The 16,908-nt window shown below is 39.7% G+C and overlaps 1 protein-coding gene across 2 annotated transcripts in view; it reads left to right on the plus strand.

Moving 5' to 3' along the window:
* Positions 1-16,908, plus strand: part of ZNF385B (zinc finger protein 385B) — a 112,707-nt gene that overhangs the window by 62,597 nt on the left and 33,202 nt on the right. For both annotated transcript variants that reach the window (XM_088527003.1, XM_088527004.1), the window contains exon 2: positions 1,651-1,781. In XM_088527003.1, coding sequence (XP_088383129.1) covers positions 1,651-1,781 — 131 coding nt within the window. The remainder of the gene's footprint in view (positions 1-1,650; positions 1,782-16,908) is intronic.

Below are 16,908 nucleotides of genomic sequence, written 5' to 3' on the forward strand. Positions count from 1 at the left end.
CTTCGAGTGGTGCAGCTCAGCTGAGATGTTCTGTGGTTCTCTCCCCGTAATTGCTGGGGACCCGTCTTTTTGCAATCATCACGCTTTTCCTGTGCAACAGACAAAGAGAGCAGATTATAGCCTGCTATTAATCTGCTAGACCATTATATAACGTTTACTCTGCTGCAGCTGCCATCAGAATGGCTGTCTCTTCCCTCTGCAAAATGCAGGCTCGGGGCTGGCAGCTCTAAGTGCTTGGGCCATCCAGGAGCCGCATCTGGGTGCAGAACTCGGCTGCTCTCTCAGGTACGACAGGATGGGTTTGGTGTGCTGTGTGGAGGCAGGAGGGTGAGGTGAAAGAGGGGAAGAGTCTCCTTTGACTTGAGCTTTGTGTGCCTTTAACAAGGAGAAAGAGACTTGTGAGTCGATGCCAAGGATTTGATTTTTGGGGAGAAGATGGAGAAAAAACTGCCTAGTTGGCTCACTTTGTTTTTTTCCTCCTGACTGGGTTTAAAAAGCTTGTGCTATATCTGGGAGCAACAATATACTCTGTGTTGGTGGTGTTAACTGTGCTTGAGACCAGGGATGCTCTTGACATAGGACTGTTCCCCCCTCAGCTGATGTGCTGGCTGTTGGTGAGGAGGAGCAGGGAATTACAGAGGAATTGTGCACCTCGGTGGGAGGTTGTTCACAGGTGGGAGGTAGATCCACATTCCTTTGCAGATGTGGGACACTTGCAGCCCTGTATCTGTGCCAGGCAGTATGGAAGCACTTAATCACTATAGAAAGGAGAAAGTAAGATTTTTTTTATTATTATTTTTAATTTCAGTGGAGGAAAAATTGTTCATTTGATTTGTATTTGATTTCAGGAAAAAAAAAAAATACTCCTGCAGGCATAGCTGGCATACCAGACACACTGTTGTGCAAATAGGGCAGGCAGCTCATTATAAATGAATATTTGGACATCTGTACCTTCTCATTCCTTCAGGGTCCTGTTGGGGGTGGTGCTCAGGTGCATTTAGAAATGATTTCTGAATGTACAAATCTGAAAAGCTCCTGTTTAGATTTAGGCTTCCATTAAGAAAATGTTGTTTTCCATAGCATGTAAAGAAATCTGAGTTCATTTGCGTGCCGTTTGATTACTTAATACAGTATAATAGTTTGCTATTTATTAGTATCATTGCATTTGTTTAGATGTTCAGTGAAAAGATATTTGTGCAGCACCTGATACTTCACTGCCAGGAAAGAAAAACGAAACATGCTATTAGCTGTGTGAAGCAAACCTCTCAACTTCAGCTTGCGTATATTGTCTGTGCCTGCTGATCTAATAGGCAACCATGAATTGCAAAAGCATCTGCCTTCCGCAGGCACCCATCCCAGGCTTTTTGGCACAGGAAAAAAAATCAGTTTTAGAAAGGATTTATTCTACCTGCCCGTGTGATTTATATACCATGTGTCTCCTCTTCAGCCTCTCAGTAGCCAGAGCCATGGGAGAGTGCTCTGCCTCATCTTTAGGAAGTAGTTTCCTTTAATGATATTAACTCCTCCAGGGCCACTTTATTGCCTTTGTGTAGTGTTTTTCTGTTAGGTTGTGTCAGCAGGAGATAGCTGTGCAGACTGTAATGTGAAAGGAGAATTCCCTGAATTCCTGGTTTTCTTTGCTCTTGGCAGGCACCACGACTCTTCCCACCCTTGTGCGCGCACCTACCTTGATGATGCAGCCTTCGCTGGATATCAAACCCTTCATGTCCTTCCCGATGGACAGCAGTTCTGCTGTCGGATTCTTCCCAAATTTTAACACAGTAAGTAGAGGTGCTTCCACATTTGGTTTCAGTTTGTTCTTTCCAAGCCAGTTCAAATATCCGGTCTTTAAAGCTGCCTTTTAGACTGTGCATCTCTGATGCAATTTCCGAGAAACTCTTTTGCCTGTGCTATGGTTGTTCCTGTTCTGTGTGGAGCAGTGACAGACTTTTACCCAATCTCCTTGCTGTAAATGGGCCCAATCCTTTTTTAACTCGGCCTGCTGGGGTGGTGTTTGCACATTGGAGTTGAAAAATAACGATTATTAAAAAATGCAATAGGGATTTAATGAGCAATAGAATCCTGTTGAGCATTTGTATGGACGTGTGCCTCTTCATGTCTTGTAAAACTCAGAAAAGCAAAAGATAATGGAAAAATGTGGCAGGTGTAGGACTTCTGACTTAAATAAAGCGAAGGCTGTTACAACCAGTGACATAACTGGAGGACCTTGCTTATTCTGAACAACAATAATAAAATCTAAAATTGTGCAGCTCACCCAAGTAAAAAATGTTAATCGGACACTTTATGGTAAGGCATTTTCACGTTTTTCTTAATGTTTTGGCAGTAAAATATTATTGTGAAAACAACGATGCCAAATGTTGCTGTCTCTACAGTTTTCAGAGCAACAATAACAAAAAATGCTCCTTTGTAGTTTGCACTTCTTAATAGGTTCATTAACAGGATCTGAATGTTACTAAAAACATTTCTTTGCTGTAGTTCTTTAATTATCTTAAATTTATTGGACCTACGAATTGCCATTTGCCAACCAAGTTTCCACATGTGGAGATAATTCAGCAAGGAATGAGACTGTAAGTAACAAGCTAAAAGTGACAGGAAGGGATCAAGCTCTGGTCACAGTGTAAATAGTTTCTACACAATTAGTAAATATGGTGGAGTCTTGCGTGGCTGTTGCATGAATGGTGCAGCATTGTTGTTGTCGCCCTCACTGAGGGGGATGGAAGACTCAGATGTATTTATATGGGATATGTGAGGATGTGCATCTTACAGATTAAGGGTTATATGTATGTGCATGTGCTCAAAGTTCTGAGTTTAGATATGTTTAAAGTGGAAGCAAAGCTCCATGCAATTTTAAGATACTATGTCATTTTTATCTTCTAGGCATAGTGTAATTCATGTTCATTTTCCATCCTCTTCCTAATAAACGGAAGAATTTGATTTGATAGCGATTTGCTTTTAAATAATATTGTGATTATAGCTGAGATTTTTTTTTTTTAAAGCTGTACATAAAGACTTTGAGAACCTCTTCAGGGATATGGTTGGTTTAGAGTCCACCGCTGTTATTTGCTTACTGGCATTACTGTCTACGTGAGTTGCACTTATTCTAGAGGCAAGCTCATTTGGATGGTTAGACAGGTTTGCCTGTGTACACTGGCTTACAGTTATCTGGCTTAAATTCTGTTTGCTTAATTCTTAGTGTTTATCCTTCACACCTGTCACTTCCCTCCAAATCTATATGGGTTTTATTTAAAAACAGAGGTTTGGGGTCAGCAGAGAACATTGTCAGCTCACTGTATACTTCTGCCACTGGATTTTTTGATAACTGCATAAAATCGTACCACTGTGTACTGTAAACATGCTGCATTTTAACACCGCTTTGCTGAGGACCCCTAGTTCACTGCTATTCTATTTCTAGTTCAGATGTAATTTATCTTGCAGGTGTTGCTTTTCCCTCATGGTCTTTTATGATGGACTTTATCTAAAGCTTGTTGGAAAACTGACTCATTTATGGTTGTCTTTGGAGAGACACAGTGAATACCAGCTGTCATTCATTCCCTTTATTGTAACTCAGCACAACCTTTGCAAATGTAGATTTCTGTGTGTGTGTATATATGTATATATATATATATAAACATACATATTTTTCCCCTATAAATGAAAGTGGCGAAGAAAGCATTTTTTTTTTTAAGGGAAGGGGTCCTTTACCAAAATTTGACTAAACAAAACTAAAATCCAATTAATCCATAATATATGCATCTTCTGAAGTCCCTGTCTTCTTCATACTGTGCAGTAGCATAATGTTTTTGCCCTTTTTCAAAAGCAACAACAACAAATCAAACAAACAAAAAACTTGACCCTCATGTTATGGAGTCATCCAGAAATCTACATGTGTAACTCCCAAGGCTGCCTGTAGAGCAGTGTTATACGGGGAAGTCCTGCAGCGTCAGTCACTGAATCTCTGCCTTTAGTAGGACGCTGGTGCATGTGCCAGGCTTGGATCAGGCTTTCAAACACTCACTGAAAGTGAGGGAAAAAATCTAGTGAATTCCTTGGATTTAGCTCTTTATTTTTCAATAGCAGTCATGTCTAGAAACACTTCTTCTGAACCTTGTCAGGAGGCAGTTTCTAGCTTAATGGCTGGTGACCTGAAAAAAGAAAAGTTTCTGTGTGAGAGCTTGATACAGCAGCTATCCAGCCAGAGAACAGGTAAAATATATTGACTAGAAAAATCTTTAAAAGAATGCTCCCTACAGTTCCCTAAAGAAGTTCTCCTGTTTACAGAAGTATAGTTAAAATTTGAGTAAAACTCTGAAAATGTGTGGCGCTGCAGATGAAATACAACATGCTTCATCTTGTCTTATTTCTAGTTCTTGTCTCATTTGTGAAAATGCTCTCATCACTCTGCATGCATTACTTTAAGATGAAGCTCTAGGCAGAACCTGTTTCCACCCTGCCCCCCTCCATTCCGCAAGAAATACTTCTGGTATATCTTATTTTCTGGAGAAAATGGTATGATTTAGTTAAAAAGTCTTCCTTTCTATTTCTTTTAAGTACATTAATAGTTTTAAAAAATGCTCTGGATATATGTACAATATTTATTGATTCAGTTTAATTTCTACCTTTGAGATTCCCTTTATGGAGGAAATGGGCACCTTAGGACTTGCTTATTATGTCGGCAAAATAACTTGGAAAATGATTTGCCACTAACTCCTTGGAGACATACCTTTAATCCTCAATGGGAGAACCTTTTTGTTGCAACGGTTCAGCCAGAAATGGGTTGCCGAAGTGCAGAAAAAAGGATTCCCAGCAGAGAAAAGGTGCTCTGTTCTTGGCTGATCTTTTTACAGCTCTAGCAAATAGTTCTGTCGGAACAGGACAGACATGATTCTGTCACAACCTGAACCTTATTTTCTTCATGGAAGTATTGTAGCAACTGATCCAAGGGGGACAGCATATGCATCCCAGCCTCCTCAAGCTTCCAAAAGCTCTGTCTCAGTTACTGATTTCCCCTCTGCCTGAAACGCACAGTTTGAAGCAAATCTCAGGAGGCATAATTTAAAATATTCCTGTATGTAGCAAAATGACATCTAGCCTTTTAGGAAAGAGCTTCTCAAGTTGGTACTTCCAGTTTGTAGGAGGTGCTGTACAAAAAGGTATTGCTTAAATAGAGCTTTTTTTTTAAGCATGTTAAAATGATTTTAATAATTTCTAAACATCTAACATCTTGCACATTGCTTACCTTGAAAGATCTGTAAGACTTTGAGCTTAGGTAAATTTAATTAAAAACAGAATTAATATTACCATACAATCTTTCTTCTGTCCTCATTACACATTTATTACCATGTAATCTTGAATCTTACCTTTGCTACCTCATTCACCCCACAGCTTCACCTTACATATGACATTCCTTCCTCCCACCTCTGTGGTTCATTCTTCCATGTCATCCATCTCGTGGAGTGAATGAGGAGAAGACACCGCATGACAACCATGTTGTCAAGGTTGTAGCAATACAGTCTCTTAGAGTGGCTGAAAGCAATGTTTTGCCTTGCAAAGCAACCCTGATGGTTGCAGGCTGCACCCCCTGTAAAGCATGCGTGCAGCCTAGAAGTAGTCTCCCAAACTCTAAACACTCTCTACTTTCCTAAAAGGACATTTGGAATCAGAGCAGCACTTGATGATTCAAATTAAATCAGATTAATACGACCAGGGCCTGGCAGGCTGCATAAAAGCAGTATCAGCAGTTGCTGAAGCTCTATCATCACAGAAAATAATCACCTATGCCTATGTTTCTGCAGAGTTTGTGATGGCCCCGGGGGTAATCAGATTGTAATATCTCTTATAGCTTTCACTAGTTAGATGTTCCCCATCTAACTAGATCATGATTGGTTTCTAAATGCTGGTTCATGCCTTTGCAGTTTAGAGGACACAGGGATTAACGTGGCCTAATTACTGCTTCAGTGTCCCTTTCTCATCAATTAGAAGGCTGGTTCTTTACTTGAGCTGGGATCCCCCTTGCAAAGCGGACCAGAAGTGTTTTACACCTGCCACGGACGGTGAGCCAGCTGGAGGGGCTCCGGGAAGGGGAAGAGGAGCTGACTGGTAATGCAAAAGTCTCTGACTTCTCTCCAGCATCAGGCTTGCCTGGACTATCCCTGGCCTAGCTCCAAGAAAACTACTTGGAAGGTTTTGGTTGTTCTCTCCTCTTCTGCATTTTCAGTTATGTCTCTCATTTTTATCTGCTATCTAGTTTACATTCCATCTCGCTCAAATTTGGAGGAAACGAACCAGAAACAGTGGCCTGAAGATTAGACCATGGTGCGCTCCCTGCGCCCTGACTGCCTCCTCCAGCGCGCCAAGTGCCTCCAATCCTTCTGGCAAGCTGCTTCTGCTCTTGTTTCCTTAGCACGACCTGAATTCCAGCTACTTAGTAGTTGGCTGCAGTGCCAAAACACACTGGAGCACAGAGAAGGCAGTTACAGATGCAGCCAACTGGACGTTGCCAACCAGTTGTCCCCTGCTGCCTTTATCTTTGCCCTACAGAGCACGTGCGCCGAGTTTCCCCTTCTCCTCTTCTGCAAAGAGCTCAACTGCTTATTTCATCTCTCAGAAATACTTTAAAGAGCAGGTGATGTTTTGGAAGAGCTCTCCCTTACTAACGGAGATAAGGCTAACTGCACAGAAAAGAAATTTAAGCAATTAATTAAATCAAAGTTATATTAAAGAATTAAATAGTGTTGTGTAGCTGGGTGCTCTCTCTCTCTCTCTCTCTCTCTCTCTCTCTCTCTCTCTCTCTATATATATATATATATATATGCATGCATGTATATATTTTGCAGGGAATGGCATTTTTTTCTTACAGATATTTATATGGCCTTTATTTATGGACAGGGCAGGCACCCTTCAACTTGGCCTTTCTTTGTTGAACACTTCAAAATATTCCGACTTCACCATTCTGGAGCCTCCAGAGTTCATGTTTTCCAAATCATATGCAGGCTCACCCAGGATGTTATCTTTTATACTGATTAGGAAGTAAAAGAGAAAAAATATATGTCTTCCCAGATACTGATGTGAGAGAAAGCCAGAGGGTTGGGAACTACAGAGTCAAGTCCAGGTTCAGGAAACCCAGACTTCTACTCTTCTCCTTAGTTCCTGTTTGCCTTCCTTCCCTAACTCTCTTCTCCAGCATTATCTGGTTCCCAACCCACTTATACATCATTTTTTTCCTTTTTCCTGTAATTCCTTTTCCTTGCGTCCTTTTTCTTTTTGAACTTAGAGAATTGCTCCTTGTTTCTCTGGCTTGGATGCAAGCCAGCAGGGAGCTCCTCTTTTCACCTGTGATAGCAATTTATGGAAGATTTCTACTAAGCCTTTGAATGCCCTGAAACATGCTTATTCCTAACAAGGTATTTTCCCCACAAAATACTTGTGCCATTTCTGGTGAAACTTTCAAAAAAGCTTCAGCTTGAAGCAAACACCTGGTAAGATGAACGTAGATATGGGGGAAAAAAAAAATACTGCTAAAGGCTGGGAGTTGTCAATCAATCTTTGTCTGACAGGCACTACAGCTTGTGCTATTTCAATTTTAAAGTGTAGATTTCCTAGTTCCTGTTAAGATTCTCTTGAAATCATATTTCTTTATTAAGTAATTAATTAAGTATTTTTTGGTTTGTGTTTATAATACATATTGCTCTCATTTGAAAACAAAACCATTGTATAAAAATACAAACTCTTGCAAAGAAAATGCTCCTCATATATTAATCATCGCCTAAAAATTCTGGTTGTTTTGGATTTTCTCAGTTAGAAATCAGATGGAGTAATTACTACATTAGGAACCAGATCAAAAACCCTGGCTCTAAATAGAGAGTGTATTGACTTAGCAAAAGAGAAATCAACAGATGCAATAGCCTCTTCCTAGTCACTTTGCAGGAGCTCTGTGTTCAAGGTGCAGATTTGCAAAATTGTTGTTCCTAAACTGCATCTTGAGTTATTGTGCACACCAGTAACTTGATCATTCTTTACGAAATAAAATTTTCTGTGTACAAATCCTATAAATCCCAAGTCCTCTTGAAAACTTTCTCCTTAGCTGTATGGTTCATCTCTGTATTTACAGGAAGCTTGGATTTAGTGTCTCTGACATCTCTGCAGTGAATGTTTCTTTTTCTGGTCAACACAGGGAAAAGGAGCTTTTATCTTTGTGAAGGTGCTTTGTACTCTAACGTGTTCATGACGCAAGGAAGCTGTTTAAAGAGCAAGGTTTGTTAGCTTGAGAATTTCATGTGTTAGGATGTTGAAGGATGGTTTACAAAAGGTCTGTGAGGGAGCAGCCCTGCTCACAGCCAGCGGTGGCAGATTTACAGCCTGAGACAGGACACGTTGCACCTGTTGTACTTAGGAAGATTTCAGTAGCTTCTACTTTTATGAAGTCTTTTGTCCTAATTAAAAAATACAGAAAACCTTTAGAAGACTCTAAATTCTTAATGTGTATCTAATAAACATAGAGTATCTGCTTCTGTAGCATGCTGGCTTTGCCTGGTTGTTTTTCCCAGCGCTCACTTAGAGCTGCATCACGTTCTTGCACGAGAAGCAAGAATTAATGCATTAATTCATTATTGATAAATAACAACAATTTAGCTAAGAATTCTTTTTGTACTCTTGCTTTCTGAATGTGGACTTTTAGAAGCTCTCAACTTTCTGACAATTTTAGAATGCAGTATAGTGATTTAAAGTCATAGTGTGAAACCTGCCTTTCTGTAGCACAGCTGAAAGCTGCTGATATGCAGATTTGAAGCCATGGAGCAGCCCATTTCTATCACCTGAGCAGGACTGATTTGAAGATCTGTCATTCAAGCTGGTCTTCACCTGTATTCCAGCCATGTGGGCTCACGGTGGAGACATTACAATCTTCAGCTGCTTCACTATGTTAGCACTGGGTAGAGGATTGCATTTCTTGTTCACATATTGGAGAAAAAAAGTTGTCTGCCTTTGCAAGCTTTGAGTCTTATTTACTTAGATTTAAAAAATATGTGTATTTTATTATATTAAGTTTCAGGACAGGTTTGATTGGAGATGGAGTGCTCCTTGAAAGATTTATTTCTAAATACAGGGCTTTTTAATCACAAGCGTTTTAAAAGCTGTTGACTTAATGCGTCCTGGTTATTGGGGGTAAAAAGCAACAGCAAGAAAAAGCCCTCGTTATTGACTTGTAAATGAAGAAAGAACTATTATCCTAACTCCTTGCAAAGAGTGGATAACAGTTTTCAGCTAAAACACTTCGGAAAATCTCAGTCCTGAAATGCCTCACATTAATATTCAGCTACTTTATGTATTGGTATTCAGGCATTTTATGCACTTGCATTCAAATATGTGTTTATATAATTTATCATCTTTCTAGATTTTTATTTCAATAAGTGAAAGGTAGTAGCATTAATTCATCCTGAAAGATTAGGCTTCCTGTGTCTTTATTCTCTCTTGTTCACAGATTTAATCGAGGCCACGAGTTTGACCCTAGCCTCTCTTTGCGCCCTTCAGAATTACAAAGGTAATTCTAATGTGGCTAATGGGTCGTCATCCACTTTTATGTGTTACTGGTGTCCCGAGCAGACTGGGAGCAAGAAAACTGCCAGGAAGACTTAGAGCAGAACCTCAGGAGGAAAAGGGTTATCTCCAAGATGAAATCAAAAATTAAAAGTCTTGCTTAACCGCACATTATCAAAGTTACAAGCTCCTCGGCTTGAGGTTTTTGGCAGAATTCTGTTGAAAGGTAATTTTTCATACTGTTTTGAAGATTCACATTACTGTCAGGCGGTAATAGCATAACAAGAAGAACATAACTCTTAGGGTATGTTATTAATCTGCGTTCCTGTAAGTCTCAAACTGTGGAATGTTTTTACATTTGCTGCATCTGGAGGCAAACTGCTTTTGGTGATGTTTTTTGTTTAGCTAATAAATTTATTTTAATAATAAATAGCAGTTATATAGCATCTTCTATCAGAGGATTGTGAAGAGCTGTAAGCATGTTATTTAGGCCTTCGGGCCTTTTTGTGGGTTGTAAATACTTTTACTCCCATTTTAAAGATTAATAATAGAAGGCTTAGTCAGGTGAAGCAACTCATCTACAGTTGAAGTTGTAAGCCAGTAGAACCACCAAGCTGAATTCCTAAAGGATTAGCTAAAACCATCAGCTTTGATACTTGTCTTTGTACTGTTTCTCAGGTTTAATCTTTCATGGTCCTAAAAACTCACCTTACAGTGAGTTTTGTACTGAGTGCAAAATCTTGTACTGCAGTGGAAGAATGATCTGTATGGATTAAAAGAAAAAGAATCTTCTGATTTAACTTAAACCTGAATTCAGTTCGGTACAAAACAAAGCATTAAACCTCAGATATATATGTTTTTCCTCATTCTCCATTTGGGAGTGCAAGAAATCTCTTTTGTCTCTGCTTTTGTCTGGAAACCTTTTCAGCATCTTTTAGTTTCTTTACTTCTACTCTTAAATCCTTTGATCTTTTCTGGAGCAAAAACATGACACTCTTCTACTGTAAGGATTAATTCTAGTGTAAACAGAAGCATTATCAATGCTTAGCTGGTTGATAGCTCCCGTTGTTCACATTACAAACTCAGTCCTTTCACGTATCCAAGCCCTCACCTGTGAATAAGTCGTGTGAGAAAAGGAGACCCCATTCTGAATTTTTTTGCTATGGTATCTTACCCGTTCTTCCTTTCCTTGTACTAAGCCTTTCAGAGATCAGATATAAAATTCTAGTTATCTTCATTTATTGCTATTTTTAAAACACCTGTAATAATTCATTTTTACAACTCTTTTTCCTAAGGTTGCATAAATTGTTTTTCTAAACTAGAGCTTATTTTTAATATGTAATAAATATATACGTGGGTGAAGGAGAGGAAGACGAGAGAGAACAGCGCCAGCATTGAAATATTCAACTATATCATAACAATAATTCAACTAGATGAAAAACCTACAGATCCAACTGAAGATTTGCAGTGTGGTGATATTTCAGTCAGTTCCCTGTGGGTCAGGGCACATCCTCGGATGTGGAGGGATGTGTGATGGTCAAATCCAGAGTGTCAGCACACAGGCTGGCTTAAGTGGTCATGCTAGTAAATACGCAGGGCTCTGCCTCCCAGGGTAGTGCTGGGGCAAAAAGGTTAATGCAGTTCTGGTTGGAAGAAACGAGTTTTAATTAAGTAGGTAAAGAGAAATTACACTGGAGCACACTTTTCACGTCTAGTGCCTATATTTTAATGGCATATAGAAAATCTGAAGAGGATTCAGAGAAAAACTCCAAAATGAATCAAGGTCTTAATAATGAGAGGCTTAAGGAACTTTTTTTTTTTAGTTTATCAAACAGAAGGTTAAGAGCTGATCTGATTGCACAGTATAAATATCTGCGTCCTCAAAAGGTGTCTGACATGAGGGTGCACTTTAATCTAATACAGAGAGGCACAACTAGGTCGAGCGGTTTATAACAGACATAGGAAAGGAAGGGTTTTTAACTGTGGGAATAATCGACCGCTAGCAGAGCTTCCCTGTGAGGTCGTGCATTTCTCTTAGCTGGAAACTTCTAAGTCAAGATTTGGGTTTTCCTTTTTTGCCTTTCCCCTAAAATTTAAGCCCTGGTTGACCACAAATTATTGAACTTCATAATAAGAAAGGCTGAAATGCTCCAGTAGGTAAAACTGTGCTCTGCATTATTCAGGAAATGAGATATAGTGGTTCCTTCTGCCCTAAAAGCCTATGAACCCATAAGGTGCATTTTTTGAAGGGGGAACACGCAAGAACACAGCAGGCAGTGCTGGAGGACCTCACGTAGAAACGCGGGGAGGGGAGGGCAGGGGGTCTGCCCAGCAGGACACAGAAAAGCAACGTCCCACATGCTGGTCTTGCAGCCCTGCAAGCCTCTTCACAGAAACAGTGTCAATTTTCAGCTTTTAAAAATAAAATTAAGCTTTATCTGTACTTCTAAATGGATGAAGGCCAATTTATTAGTATTTCATTTCTTTTGAGACATAAAGGTTATTCCCAGTTGTAGGTGCCTTTTAGTAGGCTTGTAGAAATGTAAACTCCCAATGGTCTTTTTTTGTGTATTTTTTTAGTATTCAGTGTTATTCTAACATCTCTTCATGGATGTCTGTGTTGTCTGACATGCTAACAAATGAACTACCGCAAGATCTTTGTTTTGCTCTTAGATGCTTTTGGGCTGAATTTACTGGCTAGTAGTGCATGGTGGCAGCTACTGTTTGCTTGAGGGAAGGTGGCACTTAGGGCTGAACTGATCAAGAGAGGGAGAAGCAAACACAGTAAGAAGTTGCATTCAGCTGGTCTATCTGCTGCAGAGGTTTTCTCTCGGAGTGTGATGTTGCTTCTGTATTTTGGGAACCATGTGGGAGGGACGGGAGATATTAGTCCCTGTGCTCCTTCTTCTGTTTCAACAGATGCCCAAAGTGCATGCTGGCATCTTTCTATGTCTGGGGAAAGACATCAATGTAGAACTAAAAAAAAAATAGAGAGAGAGAGAGAGAGAGGGATACTGATATACGATCATCCTCAGCTGCAGACATACTAGCTGTTTGCCTCTAGTTACTAGCCATTTACCTCTGCTTGACTTTTCTGACCCCAAACCACTGTGAGGAACATTGAGATAGAAATGTGGGAGGGAGGTGTTTAGAGAGAGTGTGTATATGTATGTGTGTGTTGTGTACATATATATATATATAAATAGCAAAACAGAGTATGCCCTGGTGAGGGTACAGGCACTAGTCAAGCAGGCAGGTGAGTAGGGAGCTTATCAGACTGCTCACAATGAAATAAAGCGGTGCTGACTCCAGGGTTGCTTGTAATGCAGAATGAGCAAGGACATATATAACAGTACAGTGCTCACCTCAACAGTAAATTACATATAGTATTAGCCCAATGAGAGAAATGTCCTCTGCTGTGACAAAAGTAGCACTAATGTAAAAAGGGGTTCTCGCTAGTTGGCTTTGCTGAAAAGCATAAAGCTATCACATCGTAATGTTAGATTTTCTGATTTTATTATTTTTTTCCACACTGTTTATTTGATTATACACTGGACATTTTAAATGTGTTCTGTTGAGTACATGCATTCACCCATATAACTGCATTAGTCATCACAACATGTAGAGGTCTGGTAGGAGGGTGTATAAATGGCAGAGTTCACAATAAGCTTCAGTGTGAGCTCTGTAATGGCAATGAGCCCAGTGTTACTGAGAGCTGGGGTTCAAATACAGAATGAATTCATGCTGGCCTTGTGGTCTAGAAGGGTGTTTGCTGCTATTTGCCTGGTTATTTGCTTATAATGAAGAAGGAAAAGAAAGAAAGAAAGAAAAAAAAAGACTTAAAGTAGGACTGCTGTCAAACAGCATAGGAAAAAATCTCAATTTACATTCTGCCATTGCACTGATAACTTATGTATGCCACTGTTTGCTCCCTTTAATTACCAGAGGGAAACATTGGATTATAGTATCAGCTTGTTCCATATACTGTTTGAAAATTTGCTTTATCAGAGTGAAATGGCATAGTGTGCCTCAGGGTCACTCTCTGTGTTTTTACAGAAGCTTCTTAATCACCAGTGTTTAAGTGATACTCATTTAAAGCTCTTATTCCCATTTATCTATACTCTGTTTACAAATGCTTTTCTAATTACACAACTCTAGATTTGATTTAAGAGTTATGCCATGATATGAGCTAGTGGAAGGGATGGCATAAATTCCCAGTAACAGTTTCAAATTTTACTACTCTGAATTGAATAGAGATCCTATCTAACAGAGGTCACTTGCTGTTAAACAGAGGTGCTGTTATTGGTAACTGTTATGAGAAGATGGAACTTTTGGCTGTATATCTTGGTAGAAGTGATGGCAATAACATATGTGACACTTGCTTTAACCTCCTTCAATAGCTATAGGAAGAGAAAGAAAATTTAGATATTAGGTTATTAAGTGAAAATAGCAATGTATAGCAATGCTCAGACACTAGCCCAGGTGTCTAACCAGTAATTTATCATGTTACTTCATCCAAGTTCCAAGTCATACAAAAATCCGGGCTTATGTAAGCTTTTAAACTGGAGATTGCAGCCAAGCAAAACTAATAAAAATATTCTGTATTTGCCATACCACAAAAACATTTTTTTCTGCAATACAGCATCCCCTCATTTAAATAATAGGCTTAAATTGATCTTAATCTTTATGTTGTAATGGCTTACCCCTTGACAGGATCAGTGTGATTCATTGTCTTTGAGGCTTGCAAATTGGGTTTTCTAGTGTCAGCTGTGTGTAAAGAGGCTGTTCAAATGGCTTCTAACCAGCGCTTCAGTTTCAAGGAAGGAGTTCTTCTCATGCCCTTAGCCAATTTATTCTTTTTCTCCTTCCAAAGCAGGTTTACCTGACTCTTAGAAGTCTGAATCAGCTCCTAAAATTCACCACGGAAAAATCTGTGAATACCTAGATATATTGCTGCTCAGGAGAGTTTTACTGGTAGTACAATTTAGGCTATTAGGAAGGAAGCTGAAGCAAGATTTTCTGTTGCTTTTTCTGAAGTGCTCGTGGTATCTTGGGACCAGGAAGAGTTAGAATTGTAGTTCCTGGCTGAAATGATGCCAAAAGTTAATGTTCTAGAGCATAACTCCACCATATACAGAGGTAAGGCAACCTACCTGTCATGAGTGAGGGAAGGCCAATATGTGAAAGAGCATATGGTTCAGGATGAAGGCAGAGGCAATTCTGTGTTGTCAAATAGAAGAGAGACCAAATGATAAAAGTAGCAAAAGAGGAAATATAGGAGTGTGGTCTAAGTAGGGGAGCAACTAGAGACCTTCAGCTGTGATGCCGCTGATTTTCAGGATTGGTAAAAATCTGAGAAATAGGGAGGGAAGACTTAAGAATTTCGAACCGACAAAGTGGTTGGTGGACAGTTCGTTCAATCTTGTGCTTGAAAAACTACTCTGTAACCATAGCTGTAACTTAAAAAACTGTTCATTAAGGAGCAACAAGAGCTAAAAAATCTCGCTCTGTGTGTGTGCTTAAGTACTTAAAATGAAGAAGGTTGTTGAAAAGAATTTAGAAGTAGCTAAGAGAAGCTTTTAGGTAGTGAGGAGTTTGCTAAAGGGGCAGCTTGGATTCAGCATTTACCACACATGCAGAAGGACTAAAGAAAAGGTAAAAGGAAGCTGGATAGAGCTGAACAGAAGAGTAAGGAAAGATGTTAGAAATGATAAGACATCCTTTGAAATGATGAGATTGTGTGTCGGTGAAGACTATAAAAAAAGAAAAATAAAACAAAGTCACAGACTTTAGCAGATTACTGATTATGATGATGTGTATCAACTCATCTCAAACTGCTTTTGTACCTGAGGACCCAAAGGGTGCCTAAAATGATGCAGGTTTTAATAACACATTCCAAGGAAGTACGTAAGCTATTGAGACATATGATTGTGTTAGGAAATTAGTAAAAACCTCAGTAAAGACTAGTATGAGGGTATACCAGATTACCTGTAAACTTTCTGGAAATGGTCAATATAGTTCCTTTTTAAAGGAAGACCCTATGTTGCAAGCATATCAGAGGTCTTTGCAGGGGTCAACAGCATGTGGATATGGGTGTCCTGATTGACAATTTGGCATTTCCTTTTTTTTTTTTTCCTTTCCCCAAAAGTCTCATGGCAGGTTTGTTTAAGAAAAATTGCTCCAGAGGTAAGAGCGTGCAGATGGGTAAACATCAGCTCTTGCAAAAGGGATAATCTGCAAGAATCTGTGGTGAGACCTGTGCTGTTCAACACATTCATAAGTAATCTGCATACGCACTTAAATGAGCACGTTTACTGATGACCTGAAGTCCTCCTAGGTAGCGAGGACAAAAAAAGACTGAAAAATTGCAAATAACCTTAAGGGAGCCCAAGAGGCTGAACAATAAATGACAGCTGACATTCCATCTAGATAATTTTAAAGTGATGCACGTAGAAGGAAAAACTCATAGTAATTTCACATGTCCAAAGATGAGCTGTGAGTGGCTGTTAACACTTAAGAGTAAAGTCCAGAGGTTATGGTAGGTGATTTAGTAAAAACATCAGCTCAGAGTTTGATACGTGAATACGGTGCTTGATTCCTACCCATCTCTTCAAAATATTTAAATGAATTGTTAAAATGTGGTCTAATGAGAAGGAATTTGCATTTGCAGTAGCTGTTCAACTTATTTTATAGAACAGATTTTTTAAAAGCTGGTATTTGCTGGGTGGGGAAAGGACCCTGCAAAGTCATTTCCAAATATGCACCTCAACCAACTGCTCTTCTCTCTTTCCTATTCCCTTCCTCCCTGTAATGAAGAGGATAATTTTATGTAGTTACCTGAGATCAGGTTACCCCGCAGCATTAATCTCCTAGCAGAGAGATACTATTTTACTTTTTCAGCATACTGTAATCGACCCGGGTTTCTGATATATTTAAAGCCTATTAATAGTTAATGCAGCACTTCTTGGGTTCTAACCGCGAGCAGCCGGCGACCGGGGCCCGGCTCCGGCAAGGATCGGTCTCCGCTCCCCTGCGGATGCTGTGGTGCTCGGGGAGGCAGCCGGGACTCGCTCATCCTGCGAGTTTGTCCTCGTGCTGCTGCTCGCTCTGGAATGGGGATTTCTTTGCACCCTATGCGCTGAACCTACCGCGGTAGGGCCCGAATCTTGGTGCTGTGGACGGCTACCAGCAGTCCCCAGGAGAGGCACTCATCCCTTCTCCCTTTTGTGAGTGGGACTGCTGACGCTCCTGGGTATTTTGGCTGTTTCTCTTCACTGCTCACACACTTCGATTGGTTGAGGTACTTTTTAGCATTACTCTTTGGTCTAGATTAGCGTAATAATTTATAGTTAAGCT

The sequence above is a fragment of the Tinamus guttatus genome, unplaced genomic scaffold (genome assembly GCF_059628265.1).
Source record: "Tinamus guttatus ecotype Peru unplaced genomic scaffold, ASM5962826v1 Tinamus_guttatus_pri_ptg000260l, whole genome shotgun sequence".
Classification (NCBI taxonomy): Eukaryota; Metazoa; Chordata; class Aves; order Tinamiformes; family Tinamidae; genus Tinamus; species Tinamus guttatus.